Raw genomic sequence first — 20,361 nt, 5'->3', positions numbered from 1 at the left:
CGATTGCTTCTTTCTTGAGAAACTTGACATACAGATCACTGATCTTGGTAGTCAGAAATTGTAATCTTTACCATTGGGAGCGGAATTCGGGCGCATGTCCTATGGGGCCGCCGTGTTTTATACGCCTGGCCGTGGGCGTCTCTGAGGCCTGCCGTAACAAAGTACGCAGACGGGGTGACAACGGAAGCGAGTGGGCTCGCACATCCTGCCGGCTAGGACTCCAGATCCAGGCGTGCTCGGGCTGGGGTCTTTGGGGCTGTGATGGAGAATCTGTTCCCTGCCCCTCCCCCAGATTCTGTAGTTTCTGGCAATCTTTGGCTTGACGCTTCACCCGGATCTTCACGGGGCCTCCTTCCTGTGTGCGGGTCTGTGTCCAGATTTCCCCTTCTTACAGGGACACTGGTCATTGGATGAGGGCCACCCTTCCCCAGCATGACCTCATCTTAACTAATTACACCTGTGATGACCCCATCTCCAACTAAGGGCACATTGTACTGGGGGTAGAACTCATAGGAATTTATGGGGGTCACAATTCAACCCACAACAGAGTCCAAAGGCTTGAGTTCAGAAAGAATATACACTTGGGGGAAAAAGTATTTTTTAGTCTTCTGGCTATAAAAGCAGTGCAATAAAATAATGAGTCTTATTTTCCTTTTAAATATAAAGAGTAAGAAGTCGTTTCTTTTTTTTTTTAATTTTTTTTTTTAACATTTTTATTTTTGAGACAGAGAGAGACAGAGCATGAACAGGGGAGGGTCGGAGAGAGGGAGACACAGAATCTAAAACAGGCTCCAAGCTCTGAGCTGTCAGCACAGAGCCCGATGCGGGGCTCGAACTCACGGACCGCGAGATCATGACCTGAGCCGAAGTCGGACGCCCAACCGACTGAGCCACCCAGGCGCCCCAAGAAGTCGTTTCTTATTCCTCCAAACATCGTATCTGACGAACTTAAGCAGGCTGTATTTTCTGTAGAAACCACGGCTCTTCGGTGCATGCAGCTGGCTTCCTTATCACAGTGTTGAGTGTCTCTCACCCCAGCAGCATGTTGATGGGTGGGTGCTTAGGATCTTCCCAGGAACATCTTGTGGGGAGCCGGGGCCACACCCTGCAGCCCTGTCTGGTTTCACCGCCAGGCTCTGCCGCTTACTGTGGCAAGTGGCCTCCTGGAGCTCCGTTGTCTCTGGAGTGTGGGGGTGGTAGTGTCTGCTGTCCCATGTCTTGGAATAGTGTCTTTGGATGGTGCCTGCTGGGCCCTCACTGCTGTGACCAGATTGACTGTGGTTGGAACACAAGTACAAAGGAGGTGTGCTTTAAATGGATTTAAAACTCAAATGCAGGGGCGCCTGGGTGGCGCAGTCGGTTAAGCGTCCGACTTCAGCCAGGTCACGATCTCGCGGTCCGTGAGTTCGAGCCCCGCGTCGGGCTCTGGGCTGATGGCTCGGAGCCTGGAGCCTGTTTCCGATTCTGTGTCTCCCTCTCTCTCTGCCCCTCCCCCATTCGTGCTCTGTCTCTCTCTGTCCCAAAAATAAATAAACGTTGAAAAAATAAAAAATAAAAAAACTCAAATGCAAATCCTCAGCTTCATTCCTCCAGCCTAAACTTGCCCGTTTGCAGAATAGGGCGTATGATCCCATATCAAACGAGGGGCTAGTGGGAACACCAGCACGACCCCAAGTACCTGACATAATAGACAGTATTCCACTTCGGACGTGTATCCAAGATAGAACAGCCAACAATCCTAGGAAGAGCTCGCTGTCATTACTTATCAAGGAAATGCAAATCAAAGCCAGGAGATGCCACTTCACGCCCACTAGGATGGCTGTGAGTAGATTCAAAGGGTCAGATTACTACATGTGTGGTCAAGGACGAGTAGATTCAAGGTCAAGGACATGGAGGCTTTGGGGCCCTCGTGCACTGCTGGTGGAGAGGTGGAACGCTGCAGCCACTTTGGAAACCAGTTTGACAGTTCCCCAATAAAATCGGGAATTACCATTTGACCCAGAAATATCAGTCTTGCCTATATGCCCAAGAGAACGAACACGTATGTCCACACAGGACCTTGGACAGAACATTGGTGGCAGCGTTATTCATGATCGCCAAAATGGGGAAACAGCTTGTGTGGCCATCAACTGAAGAACGGATAGACAAAATATGGCACAGCCATGCAATGGAGTATTAGTTGGTCACAAGTAAACTACTGATGTGGGCTACAACATGGCGAACCCTGAAAACGTCAGGGTAAGGGAAAGAGGCTAGATGCTACGTATTGTGTGCTTCCATTCATAGGAAATATCCAGACTAGGTGTAGGGACAGAAAGTAGATTAGTGGTTGCTTGAGACTAGGAGGAGGGGAGGGGGTGCGGTGGTAGCTAATGGGAATGGGGTTTCTTCTTGAGATGACGAAAGCGTTCTACAACTGTGATGGTTGTACACATCTGTGAATATAGCAAAACCAATGAAGTGTGTGTGTGTTGACTGGGTGAATTGCATAACGTGTGAATTATGTCTTATTGATAAAGCTTTATTGCTATTAACAAAAAAATAAGCAAAAAAATTACACTCCACATTTGTAAACTTACTCTGTACTTGCTGTAAACTTGTATTTATAAGTTGTAATAAGTTCATTCACATTTGACTTTAATAACTATCTTTTTCACTGGAAGTGCTTTGTGACTGCAATATAGTTGAATTTATAATAGTTTGGCCTCTTCATTCCAAGTTTATATCTTATCATTATGTACCTACTGTTTACCTTGCCCAGAGCTAAGTGATTTGCAAACCATTTGCAAACCACCTGTGAGGTGGATAGTTTGTAGAGAAGGAAATTAAAGCTTAGGTTGCCCAAAGTTACAACTCCTTACACAGGGCATGAATTCAAACCTAGATCTGCATGGCTACCGAAACGTGCCTCATCACTGCACCAGGTTGTTTTATTCAAGTTGAAATTAGCTAGTGCAGAAAGTATACCAGTACCCTTGGTTCTCTGAATCTGAATGATTTCTGTTTCCCATCCTCCCCAGGATGGTTTTTGTGCAAAGTCCAGGAATTAGTCGTGGCAGCTGACACTCTGTGTCAACAAGCCTAGAAGGTACAGAATATATTCAGGGACCCAGTAAGTAATCAAGTACCCCAGGGAAACTGACACAGAGGAGATACGCAAAAGTGTTTATTGCAGTATAATTTGGAAACAGTATTAGTCCAGTGCAAAACGATTCAGAAGGCTATTACACAGCAGTTAGTGACTAAAATATCAACATCAACATAGATGAATTTGAAACTACTGACTGGAGAAGCTGGGTGCAGGATACTATGGTATGATGTCATTTACATACAGTCCTCAGACATTCAAAACAAAGATCCGAAACATTAAAACAACCAGCAACCTTGTGTGTTTGCGGTAGATTGTTACGTGTGGGTCCCTAGACTGCCTTTTTCTAACTTCTGATCCTATGCAGAGGAGAGAGGAGTTGCTCAGAGCACTGACAAAATCAAAGCTACAACTACTCTAAAACCACACCACTGATATTTCTAAAATCTGCACCCTAAATGTCGTTTCTCAAGCTGCTCAGTTAAAATATAGGATGTGTTCGTGGCCTCACCAGGTTTCTTTTCTTTTCTTTTCTTTTTTTTAAATGTTTTTAATGTTTGTTTATTTTTGAGAGAGACAGAGCCTTTTTCAGATCCTCTGAGTCCCTCTCTCTCCCCCCCTTCTGTGCTCTCTCTCAAATATAAACATTTTAAAAAATATTTAGGGGCGCCTGGGTAGCTCAGTCGGTTAAGCGTCCAACTTCAGCTCAGGTCATGATCTCACAGTTCGTGGGGTCAGGCCCCGCATCCGGCTCTGTGCTGACAGCTCAGAGCCTGGAGCCTGCTTCAGATTCTGTGTTTCCCTCTCTCTGCCCCTCCCCGACTCTGCTCTATCTCTCAAAAATAAATAAAAATTTTAAAAATATATTTTAAAAAAGTCTATGGTGATAGGTCAGGCAAGAGACCATAGTTGTAAAGAAAGGAAAGTAGGGGCGCCTGGGTGGCTCGGTGAGTTCAGCTTCTGACTTTGGTTCAGGTCAGGATCACATGGTTTGTGTGTTTGAGCCCTGAATCCACCTCAGTGCTGACAGCAGAGAGCCTGCTTGGGATTGTCTCTCTTCCTCCCTCTCTGCCCCTCCCCCACTTGTGCTTTCTCTCTCTCAAAAATAAGTAAATAAACTTTAAAAAACAAAAAGGAAATTAAATGTGAGAATTAAACCTTCAGACAATTGCATCCGGAAATGCTGCCTTACAAAGTTAGCCCTTTGTTATTAAGCTTGGTGTTCTCATAAGTTCAAAAATTTTGTGTTAAATGAGTTTTAAATTGCAAGTATATGAATATAGCATTTGATACTGAATTCGCAACATTTCACTTAAGTATTCTATGAATAAACTGCTTGCTACTGAAGTTCCGTATCAATCAAGTTTAGATTGGAATAAGCATGGTTAAGCACGTGTAAACCTATGTGCTACGTCCCCCTTTTTCCTTATGGAAGCATTTGATTTCTTTTAAATATATGTAACAGGGTGCTGGAGAATAGCAATCCTTTATAAAAATGTTAGGAACATGTTGAAACAGGTATGATATTCTAAAATGTCAAATAATCTCTCTAAAGGTTTGAATGAATCATTGAGATGTTTAATGTCAGACTGTTAAAGAGGATCCACAAAGAAGTTAGTATTTTTTGGACAGTATTACTGTTTTTATTTTATTTTTTAAGTAGGCTCCATGCCCAATGTAGAGCTTGAACTCACGACCTCGAGGTCAAGAGTCACACGCTTTACCAACTGAGCCAGTCAGGTGCCCCTAGTGTTTTTATTTAGTTAATAACTAATAGAAGTTTTCTTTTCTACCTACTTTAATCTCTTAAAAATCCTGGATTTTGAATTGTGATCTATGTTATTAATGAGGACTCAAATCTGTTTGGTTTACTTCAATTCAAATATCTACTTTAGTTTCTGCTAAAATTATAATAGCAGCTAAAATGCTTTGAGATTTTTCACATAATCCAATAGAACTATCATGATCTTAAGTCCCCAAGAATACTCAATTAAAAATTTTTTTTAAATGTTTATTTTTGAGACAGAGGGAGACAGAGCGCGAGTGGGGAGGGGCAGAGAGAGAAGGAGACATAGAATCTGAAATGGGCTCCAGGCTCTGAGCTGTCAGCACAGAGCCCGACGTGGGGCTCAAACCCACGAACCGTGAGATCATGACCTGAGCTGAAGTCGGACGCTTAACCAACAGCCACCCAGGCGCCTCAGAATACTGAATTTAAATGATGCCATTTTAAAACTTTGGATTAAAAAAGGAAAGACATACACCACTCTTGGGAGTATAAAATGATGCTTCATTTCTTAAATGCATTTGACTAATGTACTCGGTCTTCAGTCACACTTCTGACCCTAATGAAACATGCAGAGAATTCACGGTAACAGTGTTCCTTACAGCATTATTTATAGTAGCAAGATGGTGGGAAATACCGTCAATGTCCAAGGAACAGTCAAGGAAATGGTTAAATTATTACATCCATATGATAGAATAGTAGTCAGCCATAAAAAAAAAAATATAAGAAGTGTGTGAAATTTTCAGATGGAAAAATGTTTATGATATGAAGAGAACAGGATATGAGATTATAAACAACATCATCAACCATATATAGAATTGTACGTACAGAAAAATGTTTACAGTGGCTAATTCAATTTAAACTGTAGAATTATGGGTGTTTTTGACTTTTGTATGAAGAATAAAATCTATCTCATATGCAGGAATCGTGGTATTTTTACAATGAGAGCCTATTACCGACCCTGTTCTGCTTTACTTTGGCTCAGAGAGGCAAATTGGATAATTATTTGAAAACGTCTCTATATAACCTACAAAATAAGCTGAACTGTGATCTTTGTGCTTCTTCTCGGTGACACCTCCTTAGGAGCAGAGTGGGCAAGGGTGACCTGGGACGAGGCGGGCTGTTTTCCTGGGTTTTGTTTGGTTTGGAGAACTTTGCTATCAGAATGTGTTTGGACTAGACAGAGAACCATAGGACTGGGAAAGCTGAGTTGGAATGCACGTATTGAAAAAGAAATCTCAATCACAAAACAGCTTATGATTTTTGTAAAAAGATCTATCTAGAACTTAATTCAGGAAAAAGAGCTGACCTGATATAGCTTATGCTTCCCTCCCATGACTTGTAAATACTAGGTATGCGTTGAAAGATGTTCTGCCATTTTAGAACCATCTGGGTCAAGTGGTTAATCGCCTTCTAAACTATGTTCTTATTGCATTGTTCTTTTAATCTTTCACTTCATTAAAATGAATTTTTCAATTAAATAGTAAAAACCAGAACACATGCTATGCAAATTGTCATTCAAAAAGTACAACTTTGACTTTATCATATTTTCAAGTCTTCAGGTCTGTAAGGAAAAATTTGAAAGAGGTAATGGTTGATTTATATACCAATTAATGCACAGTTAAATAACCTGGAATCCAAAGCTTTCAATAAAATACCTTAATTTCCTGTAATTTTTTTAAAAAAATTTTTAATGTTTATTTATTTTTGAGAGAGAGAGACAGAGAGAGCACAAGTAGGGGAGAGGCAGAGAGAGAGGGAGACACAGAATCCGAAGCAGGCTCCAGGCTCTAGCTGTCAGCACAGAGACCCGCATGGGGCTCAAACTAACAAACTGTGAGATCATGACCTGAGCCGAAGTCAGGGGCTCAACTGACTGAGCCACCCAGGTGCCCCAATTTCCCTTAATTATTAAAACATTTTGTGGATAGGAAAAATTGAGTGTATAGAAAACCACAAATTTTTCATGTTTGACAGATGGAGTCAGTGTGGATTCACAACTGCAGGTGAATAAACGGCACGTTCTCTTACCTAAACGTGACTCCTGCATCAGTATTCCACCACCGCGGTGACTGAGCACACAGTACCCCAGAGGGAAGCGCCCTGCTCCCTCCACCCACACACTCACCGCCTATCTGTGCCTAAGTAATTGCAGGAAAGGTGTTACAACGTCATTTAATGGGGAGACCGACAAAGTACCAGATCTATCGGGATATAGAACAGTAGTTTTTAACATCTTGGGTTCCCCACAACTGGAACACAGGTTTGAGGGGTGTGCACAATCCCTGAGATTTACAGCACAAGCCAGCCCCGTGTTAACCCTGACCTAGTGCGACCAAGCACAACCAACAAGTACAGATTTGTGCAAACATCTCAGTTTGTTTAGGTCTTTTCATTTAGAAGGCAGTACCACTTTTAAACACACTTGGAGATCTGACCTTCTCTCAGGCTGCGTGCACATCACGTAGTGAGGTTTCCACACCTACTTGATCATTTAACTAGATGCCTAATATTTAGTGGTTTCGACCAAATTTAAAACAGCAGCTAGATCTGAGTGATGGAGGGCAGGGGCCTGGTCACCTGGCTGCCATCCCATGCCTGCGGTATGCCAGATCTCTTCTGGGCACGGGGCTTCCTGCCCTGAGGCTCTCCTCTTCTCACTCAGTCAGCCCTGCAGGGGGGCGGGGGAGGGCTTGCTCGCCCGCCTCAGTCGAGGGAGCCTGATTGAAGCTATGTCTTCACCTCAGAGACAGAGCGTCCTCTGCAGCGTTTTATGGTGGCAGCAGGACGCAGGTTACCTTTGTTACCAGGATACCAGATGTGGGTATTTGTAAGTCGCTGATAGGTGAACTGGCCCTGATTTAGCAGGATTAAGTGGGGATCATTTGCCAGCTGACTTAGGATAATTATAAAAGAGACAGTAGGGGCGCCTGGGTGGCGCAGTCGGTTAAGCGTCCGACTTCAGCCAGGTCACGATCTCGCGGTCCGTGAGTTCGAGCCCCGCGTCGGGCTCTGGGCTGATGGCTCAGAGCCTGGAGCCTGTTTCCGATTCTGTGTCTCCCTCTCTCTCTGGCCCTCCCCCGTTCGTGCTCTGTCTCTCTCTGTCCCAAAAATAAATAAACATTGAAAAAAAAATTAAAAAAAAAAAAAAAGAGACAGTAAAACAAGGGAAACCAAGACACCTAATCGTTCAATGAGAATAATCTATTATTCTTATCTATCAGAATAAAATAGACATAAGTATCTTAATGAAGTTGTGAACCTCCACATATAGCACATGGATACAGATCCAGTCTGAGACCTGAAGCCAAGCGTTTACTTGCATCTTCAAGATTAAATGCAACATTCCACTGGAAAGGTTTGCATTGTGGGAGGCCAGGATGGACGGCCCATGAACCACTGAGAAACGGGTTGAGGGCTTAATGCCCGTATGTCTTCTTCAAATGGTTATACAAATATATTGTCTGAAACAGAAACTACGTTATAATCCCCAGTCTCCAATTCATCATGATTTGTGTTTTGATAGAAGACTAGTTTGAGGGGTGGTTGTGAAAAGCACTTTAATAACATCCATTTTTTAAATAGTAGAGCTTGTCATTTAAACTGTACACTTTTTGGGGCGCCTGGGTGACTCAGTCAGTTGGGTGTCCGACTTCGGCTCAGGTCATGATCTTGCAGTCTGTGGGTTCGAGCCCTGCGTTGGGCTCTGTGCTGATGGCTCCGAGCCTGGAGCCTGCTTCAGGTTCTGTGTCTTTCTTTGCCCCTCCCCTGCTTGTGCTCTGTCTCTATCTCTCAAGAATACATAAACATTAAAAAAAAAATTTTAAATAAATAAACTGTACACTTTTTAAGGAACTATGACAAGGAGTGTTTCTCTTAGTCTATTTAGAAAAGAGCATTTGTAAATGTCTTATTATTCCTGAAGATTTTCCATGAAGTACAGAGGCAATAATCCCCACAGTGAACAAATACGGGATTGTATTTTTCAAGATGAAAGCAATCAAAAGATATGCAAAAGACAAACGTATTTAGTTTCCTAATAGTGGCCTTACCATTTGTTCTTTAATAGAATTCTCAATCCCAGCTTGCACCATTAAGTCATTCACATTCTTCTGTAAATCTTCGATGCGATTTCCCATTTCTTCCAGTACAACGTTAAGGAGAATTTTACACAGGGTACAGAGCGCCAGCCAGAAAGTCCTGAGAGATCCTTCAGACTGCAGCTACTCATCGAGCCTATTGATAAAATGCCCTGGCAGTGCAACACTTAAAACGAGGGATTCAAAGACTACGCGTACTAATACCTTAAGGTCAGTGCAAATTAACTATTCCCCTGAGGTTTTTGGAGCGTGTCTTTAACCTCTGAATTGTAAGCTCAGTTCTTTTTTCTTTTTTAATTTTTTAAAATGTTTATTTTTGAGAGAGAGAGAGGGAGATACAGAATCCGAAGCAGGCTCCAGGCTCCGAGCTGTCAGCACAGAGCCCCACAGGGGGCTTGAACCTACAGACGTGAGATCATGACTTGAGCCGCAAGCGGATGCTGAACCGACTGAGCCACCCAGGCGACCCTTTTTTAAACAACTTCTATGGAATGAATTCAATTAGTAAAGTGAGCTCTAGCGCTCTAAGTCTTAGGACCGATATTACAGCTTATCTGGATTTGCTCAAACTGGAAACAAACATTTTACTCTAATTCTGTTTGAATTCATGTCTTAAAACGGCTGCTGAAGTTGCAAAACCAAACAAAACAAAGGTCAGGAGAGCCATATATAGTATCCTCGGTTGAAGACATTCCATGTGATGTTTGCAAGTTTCTGATTCCGTGGAAGTGCATAGATGTTATTCAGCAGACTACTCAGATTTAGTAGTCTGTAGGCTCAGAAAGCCCCACTGGGTAGTATCGTGCATTGCGTCCTTGTATCGTATTGCTCTCATACAAAATGCCCCGTATGGCTGGCCAAGCAGGAAGTAATTACCTGTGGGTGGTAAATACACCAGGATATCATGGAAAGGCACAATGTAAACACCAGGACATCGTAGGTCAACAATTATCCACTAATAGCAGACAAAAGATATTCCTTGATAATATTACAGTTCAAAAGCATTATAGTATTTGTTATAAGATAGAAAGGATATTTCTGAGGTTCAGAGTTGCAGTTAGAGCTTGAAAATGTTCTTGAAGTTCCTGAAATAGGTTTTCTGCCTGAAAAAAATGAACCATAAGACAATTGAATATAGTATTTACTCTTGATGTAGGGCCTTTTAGCATCATGGAATAGAACCTCCATATAAATATATAGTTAGTTAGTTAGTTAGTTAGTTAGTTAGTTAGTTAGATTTTGGACAAGGTGCCCAGAGCTTTCTATTCAAAGGCGAAGGAAAATCTTTTGAAAACAGTGCTGGGACAATGAGACAGCCAAACACATAACTAACTAAATAAGCAGAGGTACTTCACACCATACCCCAAAATTAACTCCAAATCATCATACACCTGAATGTAAGCACTGAAACTATCAAATGTCCGAGAGAAAGTATAGGAGAATGCCTTAATAACCTTGAGTCCCTCAAAGAATTCCTAAGTAGAGCTGAACCAGCCATCCAGAGCACACGTGGGCCTCACGTCTCCCCTGCACTCTGGGTAGTTACCAGCTGGGGTGGGATGGCAGGATTTGTCGACCAGGCCATACGCAACAAGCCATATTTGCATATTGCCTCCTTGTGGCTTACCAAGTGAAATCTGGAACCAGGGATAATTGCCTCCCCGCACCTGTCTCTGTCCCCATTTTGGAGATGAGAATACAGAGACGGGTATCAGTGCGCAACCCGCACGTGCGTATGAAGGTGCTGCGGCCTCTATCGGGAGCAGTTTCCCTTCAGAGGGTTTGGTGTTTCTGTTTCACTTTTGTCAAGAAAATGTAGCCTCAAGTATGTATAACGTCTAACAAATTCTTTTCAAAAGACAGACTAGCGTTTGAAGTCGCTCCCTGACCCGCAGCCTGGCGCTCCTGCTCCGGGAGCTCCTCCCGGCGAACCGGAAGCGGGAAGGGGGGTGGCGCGAAGGGTTTGCGCCCCATGGGGGGGTGGGGGACGCACAGTCCGGGAGGAGGTGCGGCGCCCAGACGGTGAGGAGGGTGAGGAGGGACGCGGAAGAGGGGAGGGGGGCCCCACTCACCGCGTCCCGCAGCGCGTCCCCGCCCGGGGCTTTGGGGCTCCGCGCGTCCATGTCGGGTGATCCGGGTGGTCCAGGTGGGTCGGCGTCCCGGTGGTCCAGGTGGGTCGTGGGGGGGAGGGGGGCAGGTGGTCCAGGTGGGTCGGGGTGGGGGCAGGTGGTCCAGGTGGGTCGTGGGGAGGGGGGGGGCAGGTGGTCCAGGTGGGTCGGGGTTGGGGGCAGGTGGTCCAGGTGGGTGGGGGGGGTGGCAGGTGGTCCAGGTGGGACGGGGGTGGGGGGGCGAGGGGGGGAAGGTGGCTGTGGCGGATGGGCCGCACCTCACCCACGCAGATCCCGGCAGCGATGACGGCGGCGGCTGCAGAGATGCTCGGGCTTCGGAGGCAAATACTGGAAGAGCCTGGATGTTCGTACTCCTGACCCCCGGACGCTGGAAAAGGGCCCAGGAGGGAATCCCTGGGCAGGGCGTGGCTGTCCGCGCCGGGCACCCTGGGTACCGGCGTCAGGTCCTGGGAGGAGGCCCGGGGAGGTGAGGGCTTGGGGAGGTGGCGGCTCCAGCCCGGCAGTCAGCCCCCACCTCCGGGGGAGGGAGGGGAGACCCCGTGCAGGGAAAAGGTAGCTCGTCCAGTTTGACGGCTTCCCCTGCGCGGGACTGGTTTGCTTTGCTTTCATTGCGTCAGAGACGGAAGAGGGTAGCCAGAGAGTGAGCATCATCCTTTTACTATTATGACAAAGTATACACAGTATAAAATTTACCATCTTTAATTTTTTACTTTGAGAGAGGGAGTGCGAGCAGGGGAGGGGAAGAGAGAGAATCCCCAGCAGACTCCCCTCTGTCAACAGAGCCCCACGAGGGGCCAAACCCACAAAACCCGTGAGATCATGACCCGAGCTGAAATCAAGAGTCTGACGCTTCACCAGCTGAGCCCCCCGGCGCCCCTGACATTTATCATCGTAGCCTATAACCATGTGCAGGGTGCAGGGGCAGGGAGCACCTCACGTTGTGTCACCAGCACGCACCTGCACAGCCCCTCCTCAGCCCCTGGCACCCATTGTCCTGCCTTCTGCCTTTAGGTCTCCTCCGTTTTTATGCAATGTGGTCACTTCTCTAGTGAGATCACGGAGACCCTGGGTGACTTAGCCGCAGCCTGCACGCGGCCTCTTGTGCACCCCCGTCCTGGGCCCATAACCACCCAACCACCAGACAGCCAGCTCTTTAAATCTCCGCCATTTCTACGGTCAACTTTAAACCTAAGGACATGACCAAGTCCTGGCACACCGCCAACACTTGTGTCCCTGTTCTGATTTTACTGAAGCCTGGAAGGAAGGTCTCATAACCCATTTCTCTCCTGGCCTGTCTGGATTGTGGCTCGTGGGTCACTTCATGGTGACCCCCAGGACCCTGTTTTTAGCAGGTACCTGTTTTGGTTATGTGTCTGTACCCTTCTGGACTCAGAGCTCTGTGGGGCGGGGCTGTGTCTGTCTGGGTCACCCCCGTGTCCCAGGGCCCAGCCTCATCAGGAGAATGCACTTCAAAACCGCAATGAGATCCTACCTCCCGCCCACTATGATGGCTAGAATCAAAAGACAGACAATGAGAGTGTTGGCAAGGGTGTGGCAAAGTTAGAGCTCTTACACACTGCTGGTGGGATGTAACATGGCCCAGCCAGTATGGAGAACCTTCTGGCAACTCCACGGAAAGCTACACATAGAGTCGCCATATAGCCTTAGTTCGACCTCCAGACATAGACACGAGAGAAGTGACAGCATACACGTGACACAGATGTTCACGGCAGCACCGTTAACAATAGCTAAGGGGTGGAAACAGCCCAGGAGGCCACCAATAGACAAATGCAAAGAAAATGTGGTCCATCCATTCGGTGGAACGTTACTCAGCCATAAGGAAGGAAGGGAGGAAGCACTGAGGGGCGCTATGACGTGGGTGAACTTGGGAACTTCATGCTAAGAGCGGGAAGCCAGTCACAAAACTCCACATATTGTGACTGGCTTCCAGTTACATGAAACGTCCAGAATTGGCGAATCCATAGAGGAGGAAAGCAGAGTGGTGGTTGCTGGGTGTTGTGGGAGGAAGCGTAGAGGGAGAGACTGCTCAATAGTTAAGGGGTTTCTTTGGGGGGGCAAAATAGTCAAAAACTAGGTTATGATGATGGGTGCACGACCCTGTGAATAAAGTAAAAATCATTGAATTGTATGCTTTAAAGGGCGGATTTGTGGTATGTGAATTATATCTCAATAAAGCTGTTAAAATACCTTTTTAAGGGTGCCTGTGGCTCAGTCGGTTAAACGTCCGGCTCCGGCTCAGGTCGTGACCTCACAGTTTGTGGGTTGGAGCCACGTCTGGCTCTGCAGGGATTCTCTCCCTCTCCCTCTCTCTGCCCCTTCCCCCACTCAAACACGGGTGTGCGCGTTCTCTCTCTCTCTCTGTCTCTCAAAATAAATAAACTTAATAGCTTTTTTAAAGCATGGCCGTGTTGCCACTTTTCGTGTCTTTTTAAGGATCTTTCAGGGATTGAGGAGGAAGCCTTGCGGTAGGGACCTTGGCCCAGGGAGAGGGGGATGGCCGGAGGTGCACTGGCTAAGCCCTGAGCTTCAGTCTCTTCTCCAAGGATGGTTGCCAGGTGAGGAATCCTGTCCTGCGGCTTCTGGCTTCTCTTTGAAGGATGTGGAGGTGGAGAGGCCTCATGCTGGGTGATCTCCGGGTTCTCCCTCAGCCACTAAGGACTCAGGGAAAACCTGCTTGGCCAGAGGGCCCAGCCCGGATTCTCCTTGTCTGCAAGCGCAGGTTCCCTTGTGGAAGCAAACGGCTCCCCAGACGCTCCTTCACACAGGGCAGGGCTGCGTGGTGCTGGACACTTCTGACATTCTGTGCAGAGCTGGGCTGGGGTGGGCCTTGGGAGCACCCTGGGAAGCACGGATTCCCGGGAGGACTCCCGGTGCTAACAGCCGGTCCTAGCTGAAGGGCCGCGTTAATGTGCACGCTCACACCCCACGCAGGCTGTGCCTTCCTTGTTTTTAATTACAGACAGTAGACAGCAGGCAGGGAGCATGGCCTGGCCCACGGGAGCCTGGAACTAGACACACAGAAGAGCAGAGGCTCTTGTCTCTGAGGCCACGGGCCTCTCTTCTGCCTGTGTTTCTCTCCTCCAAGGAGCCTCTGTGAGGCTGCCCAGCCTGGCCTCGAGTGGTCTTCAGCCCGAGCTTCCAGGAACGGCTTGACCAAGGCAATTGGAACCTGCTGTGCCCCGCAGGCCACTGGGACATGAGTCTGAGAAAACAAAGACAGGCCCCCAGCTCAGAGGGTGGCTGGAGGTCTGGGTGGGTGATGGGGTTCTCTCCAGGTAGATCTGGTAGAGGCGGCCCGGCACTACCCTTGAGGGGACAGAGCCTCTGAAACTCCCACCAGAATCTGAGGCCTGGGAGCTCCCTAAGAAGGGAGGGGGCTCAGACCCAGTTCCCTCACTCAGTTGGGAATGATAAGAAAGCAGAGGCAGTGTGATGTGAGGGCTCATGCGGTCACCAAGAAAGAGAACCTGTAAGGTATGTAGGAAGATTCTAGAAGTCCAGCTGTTAGGGGCTCAGGTGGCAAAGACCTTGATGTGGTCATGGAAATAGGTGGTTGTCCTGGAACAGAGGCAGAAGTCACCGGAGGTGGGATGTTCAGGGTCTGGGTGGTTAAAACAGCGCATCCTAGCGTGGTTCTCAAACCACAGCATCCACGTCACTTGGTGCCCTTCCCGAGCCCAAGAATCTACTTTTTTTTTTTTTTCAGTTTGAGACAGAGAGAGAAAGAGAGAACCCATGTTCAGGTGAGGGGGGCAGAGGGAGAGAGAATCTTGAGCAGCCTGTTGTAGGGCTCAATCCCATGACCCTGGGATCATGACCTGAGGCAAAATCAAGAGTCGGATGTTCAACCGACTGAGCCACCCCAACAATCTGCATTTGGACAAGCACATCATGTAATACCTTTGCTCACCCATGATGCTTGATAGTGTTGGGCCAGAGTGAAAGTGAGCTCGATGACTTTAGGGGAGAGGAAAAGAAAGGCTTAGTCCCGTGTTTGGGGTTGCAAGCACTTCCAAGTTCCCAGGTACTCTAGGGGTACGGAACTGGGAGACAGACAAGGTGTGTCAGCTGACTGGGAAGGGTAGGAAAAGTGTTATAGAAAGGGGAATACCCAAATGCTATTTCTGGAAGAGGGGCTAATACTTTTTATTTCCACTTTCTCATTCAGCTCCACAATAACACACGCAAGGCAAATATTATTGCCTTGCCACTTCACACATGGGGCCCTAAACTTCACTAAGTTGTTTGAGATTATAGTACAGGGCCAGGAGTGGGGCGTAGCACCGAGAAAGTCCATCAAAGGATACTATCAACAGAATGAAAAGGCAACCTTCAGAATGGGCGAAAATATTTCCAAGTCATCTATCAGATAAGGAATTGATACCAGAATATATAGAGAATTCCTAAAACTCAACAACAACAAAAAATAAACAACCTGATTAAAAATGGGCAAAGGACTTGAACAGACATCTCTCCAAAGAAGACGTACAAGTGGCCAACAAGCACATGAAAGGATGCTCAACATCACTGGTCACCAGGGACATGCAAATCCAAACCACAGAGAGACACCCTTTCACATTCATGATGACGGTTATTATCAGAAACACAGAAACAACAGGTGAGGATGTGGAGAAACTGGAACTCGGGTGTACTGCTGGCCAGAACTTAAAAGGGAGCAGTTGTTGTGGACGGTGAGGCAGCGGGTCCTCAAAAAATTACAAATAGAATCACCATATGAATCAGCGACTCCCCTTCTGGGCATATGCCCCCAAAAGTGAAAGCGGGGTGGGGGGGTGCCTGGGGGCTCAGTGGGTTAAGCATCTGATTTTTTTTTAAATTTTTTTTTTAACGTTTATTTTTGAGACAGAGAGAGACAGAGCATGAATGGGGGAGGGTCAGAGAGAGGGAGACACAGAATCCGAAACAGGCTCCAGGCTCTGAGCTGTCAGCACAGAGCCTGACGCGGGGCTCGAACTCACGGACCGCGAGATCATGACCTGAGCCAAGGTCGGCTGCTTAACCGACTGAGCCACCCAGGCGCCCCAGCATCTGACCTTTGATTTCAGCTTAGATCATGATCCCAATATCGTGGGATTGAGCCCTGCATCGGCTCTGTGCTGATTGTAGAGCCTGCATGGGATTTTTTCTCTTTCTCTCTCTCTCTCTGCCCCTCCCCTGCTCTCTCTCTCAAAAAAAGTTTAATAAAAAAAAAGTTGTTTAAAGTACATTTTTTCCAGCTTCAAACTCTAGGCTAACAATTCCAGGACCAAAATGAACAAACAAACAAAAAAACATACAGTTTCAACTTAAAAAAAAAAAAAATTTTGCAGGACCTGGGAAACCTGTGATTCTCTTTCGCCTTTGTGTTTTTAAACACACGTTTTATGTTTCTGAAGTGCAATCTCTCTGGTCCAGTGAGAACCTACTCAGAACGTCTCTGAGAACCACCCCCCTCCCGCCGGAGATATAGGATCTGTGCTTCTACATCTAGCACCCGGGTGGTTTTCGCCTATACCGGTTAGTTAGGGAGCAAAGTCTTACTCCTGCATCCATGTGAGACAAATTCATTAATATGGAGGCAAGCATCACTTAATAGAAACCCACCTTAGGAATATTACATTTAAGGAACTAGGTTTGGGGAGAAGAATCCTCTAACGTAGCTGAGGTGGGGCATCCACAACATGAGAACCCTCAAGTGTGCCAGGAAACTGCAGACATCAGATGCTGTGGGTGACGTCTCGCTGGTCCAAGGCTAGATGGATCGGAAAAGAAAAGAGGCGGCAGAACATATTTATGAAACCGAGGACGTGGGCCACCAGAGCACAAGCTAAAAAGGAAGCAAAGCTTTATCTCAATTGGAAACTGAAATTTTGAGAGATGAGAGCATCACCGTCTGACCAAATGTGAGAGGCAGTTCTGTGCCCGAAGCGTCAAGGCCAGGGAAGGCTCAGGTGCCCCCGGCTCCATGTGGGGCCTTCACCGCAGGGCCTCACCTGTGCACGCTGCGGACCCAGGCACCTGCAGCTGCTGCGTCAGGACAGGTCAGAGTGCTCTCTTTCGTCCCTGTCTCGTGTTCGTTAAAAGGGCTCTTTTACGGGTACCGATGCAGAATGCGGGATATGGGGGGGATATGGGTCTCCCGTCTCTACCTTTGATATGTTTGCAGATTCTCATTTATAAAATCTGTTAGAAAAGGGGTTCTTTCGGGGTACAGATTTGGATACACAGATTTGAGTAGAAGGTTTCTTGCTTTTTATTCTAAAATAGTGGCAACATTTTCCTAATTTTGAATAATGTTTATAATTATTTTAGTTTCATAACTTTTTCATGTTTTAATGCAACATTATCCACTATTTTGTAATCCACTAATTATTTACTGTGCCATCTGGCCCCCTTTGTTTAAGTGTCCTCTCCTGGAAGCAATTCTCCTCAGCCATGAGGACTTCCTGCACTGGGTGTGAATTTGAAAAGAGTGGCTCTCAAACCTGGCTGCACGGTGACCAGAGTCAGCACTGTCCTATTTGTCAGTGCTCTGGGGTGGCTTTAAATGTTTTTTGTTTTTTGGTTTTTTTTGAGAGAGAGATCGAGCACGCGCGTGAGCAGGGGAGGGGCAGAGAGAGAGGGAGAGAGAGAATCCTAAGCAGGCTCCGCACCGTCAGCTCAGAGCCTGACCCGGGGCTCCATCCCACAACGTTGAGATCATGACCTGGGTGGAAACCAAGAGTCGATGCTTAACAGACTAAGCCCCCGGGTGCCCCTGGGGTGGCTGTAAAGTCTCCAGGGTTTCAGGGTGTGACCAAGTGTGCAAAAACTGTGAGTGAGCAAAGACCTGGGAAACAGGAGAGAAGGAATTGAGTTTAAGCCCTGCCCCCGCCCCCCCAAGCAAAAAGACCTTCACTGTCTCTGATTTGGATACAGACTAATGAGCCACTGTGAGTTGTCTACAATTTGAAACAGGACAGATTTTCAAAATATTGTCTCCTTTGTGTGCTCAAATCCGCCTTTGATTTATCTGGTGAATTTTTCATTTCAGGTGCTGTAATTTCAGCTCCAGAATTTCTTTTGGTGTTAGGTTTTCTTTCTTGTTGTCAGTAGTTCACACACTGTCTTCTTGACTTTGTCACTCTCCAGCTCTTTGAGCATCTTTAAGACAGTTGCTTTAAAGTCTGTCTAGTAGATCTGACACCGGGTCCTTTTTAGGGACAGATTCTGTTGAATTATCTTTTTCCTTTCAATGGGCCGAAGTCCCCTGTTTCTTTGTGTGCCTTGTGATTTGCTGAGCGCTGGACATTCGAATCTCATGATGCGGTTACTCTGGAAATCAGATTCTCCCCCTTCCCCAGGGTTTGCTGTTTCATTGTCATTGTTCTTTTCTCGGTTGCAGGCTCTGTGCCGGGGGTCAACCTGAGGTGTCCATTTAATGTCTTCCCCGGTCTTTTCTGAGCCTTTCCTTGGACATGTGCCGTCGCTTCCTAACTTCCCCCAAATAGGCAGCTGTTTTTCAATGTCCTAGTCTTTAACGTGTGGCTCCCAAAAGGGGAAAAGTGGAAAACAAAAGGGGGAGAAGAGGGCACTTATCCCCTTGAAGTCACTCGAGCTGGAACTGGAGGGGTGACAGCAATGGCCGCCAGCCTCTGAGTCCGCACCTGTGTGGTCAGAGCATGGCCTCCTGCCGTTTGGGGGACGGGGTCCTTTTCGTCCACCTGGCTTCTGCGGGCTGCTCCAGAAACACGTGCCCGGCTGCCTGCCACACGGCTGGGGCGCGGGACGGGTAGGTGCTGCTGTGCTGCGAGCTGGAATGGACCAAAATCGACGACTTCTCCCGGACGCGTGGCAGGCCTCGGGCAGAGTCCAGACTTCCAAAGCAGTCCCATCACACAGGTTCCGTCCCTGCTGTTGTCATCTGGGGGGAGAGATTCCCGGGGGCCCTGCTCTGCCGTCTTCCCTGAATCCTCTCCAAGGTTAGAAGCACCTTAAAAAGCGTGCGATACATAATTCCAAATGGCCCCGACAAAGGCTTCCTCGTTTCGCACCTTGACCAGCCTTGTGTCTGGTTTTTATTCTGAACTGGGCACCACCAGTGTGGCTGCAGTCTCCTCTCAAAAGCCACCCCGAGGAGAATACAATAAAAAAGTAGCACTCTTGGTTTTTTTTTGGAATGTTTATTTATTTTTGAGAGAGAGACAGAGCATGAGTGGGGGCGGGGCAGAGAGAGAGGGAGACACAGAATCCGAAGCAGGCTCCAGGCCCTCAGCTGTCAGCACGGAGCTGGATGCGGGGCCTGAACCCCCGAACCGTGAGATCATGACCTGGGCCGAAGTCGGATGCTTAACCGGCTGAGCCACCCAGGCGCCCCTAAAAAGTTGCATTCTGTGTAGAGTAGAAATAAAATCAGTTCTGCTGTTTCTGTGGATCAAACACGGTGACACGGTGCTCAGGAAACTCAGCATCTCGGGGTGCCTGGGGGCTTAGTCGAAGCACCTGGGGACTCAGTCGGTTAAGCGTCCAACTCTTGGTTTCGGTTCAGGTCATGATCTCGGGGTTTCGTGGGTTTGAGCCCTGCATTGGGCTCTGCTCTGACAGCCTGCTCAAGATTCTCTCTCTCTCTCTCTCTCTCTCTCTCTCTCTCTCCTTCTCTTTCTGCTCCTCCCTTACTTACTCCCTGTATCTCTCAAAATAAGTAAGCTTAAGAAAGAAAAACCAGTGTCTTCCCATCAATCTCTTTAGGTGGAAACTCTGGAGCTTTGGCCTGGCTCTTGGCCATCAGTCCCTCTCCCCTTAAGTACCTCCTCCCTGTCCGTGGGTCACAAGTGTCTTGGGAACAAAACCCCAAACCTGAGGAAAACAGTTCTTTTCTTTCAGATGAGCAATTCGTCAAGTCACAGTCTTAATGAGGAGAGCCAAGGAAGCAATCACACGGGCTGGGGCCGGAGGGCACGTGTTCAGCTCCCGGGAGGCTGGGGTGCCGGTTCCAGGCAGAGCACGGGGACCCCAGGAACGGCTCTAGCACACCGAGTGGGAGGGAGGGAGAGAAACCTGTAAGAAGGAAGAGTCTCGGGGACTTGGTAGCCAGTCGATGTGCATTTGTATTAAAATATTCTCTTCAGTTCAATTTATTTTCCTTTCCTGAATGGTTTTGCAAACGTAAGAATTGTGCTACTTTTTGTCACTGCTCAGACCAAGATCATAGGATTTAAAATACTTTAAGGCGTGTGAATAAAAACAGAAAACTAAAGC

The 20,361-nt window shown here is 47.2% G+C and overlaps 1 protein-coding gene across 3 annotated transcripts; it reads right to left on the bottom strand.

Annotated features, from left to right (window-relative positions):
- Positions 1-919: 919 nt before the first annotated feature.
- HSBP1L1 (heat shock factor binding protein 1 like 1) lies at positions 920-11,182 on the bottom strand. 3 transcript variants are annotated; one of them, XM_019815475.3, is made up of 4 exons: positions 11,047-11,182; positions 10,011-10,077; positions 8,927-9,021; positions 920-1,275 (listed from the first exon to the last, which is right to left on the bottom strand). In XM_019815475.3, the coding sequence occupies exons 1-4, from the start codon at positions 11,095-11,097 to the stop codon at positions 1,255-1,257; spliced, it is 234 nt and encodes a 77-aa protein (XP_019671034.1). In that variant the 5' UTR covers positions 11,098-11,182; the 3' UTR covers positions 920-1,254. The 3 variants fall into 3 exon arrangements, with proteins under 3 accessions (XP_019671034.1, XP_019671036.1, XP_019671035.1); XM_019815477.3 differs by lacking the exon at positions 920-1,275 and adding an exon at positions 5,358-6,438; XM_019815476.3 differs by lacking the exon at positions 920-1,275 and adding an exon at positions 8,617-8,665.
- Positions 11,183-20,361: the final 9,179 nt, after the last annotated feature.

Source organism: Felis catus, chromosome D3 (assembly GCF_018350175.1).
Source record: "Felis catus isolate Fca126 chromosome D3, F.catus_Fca126_mat1.0, whole genome shotgun sequence".
NCBI lineage: Eukaryota > Metazoa > Chordata > Mammalia > Carnivora > Felidae > Felis > Felis catus.
This window is presented reverse-complemented; position numbering and strand designations above follow the sequence as displayed.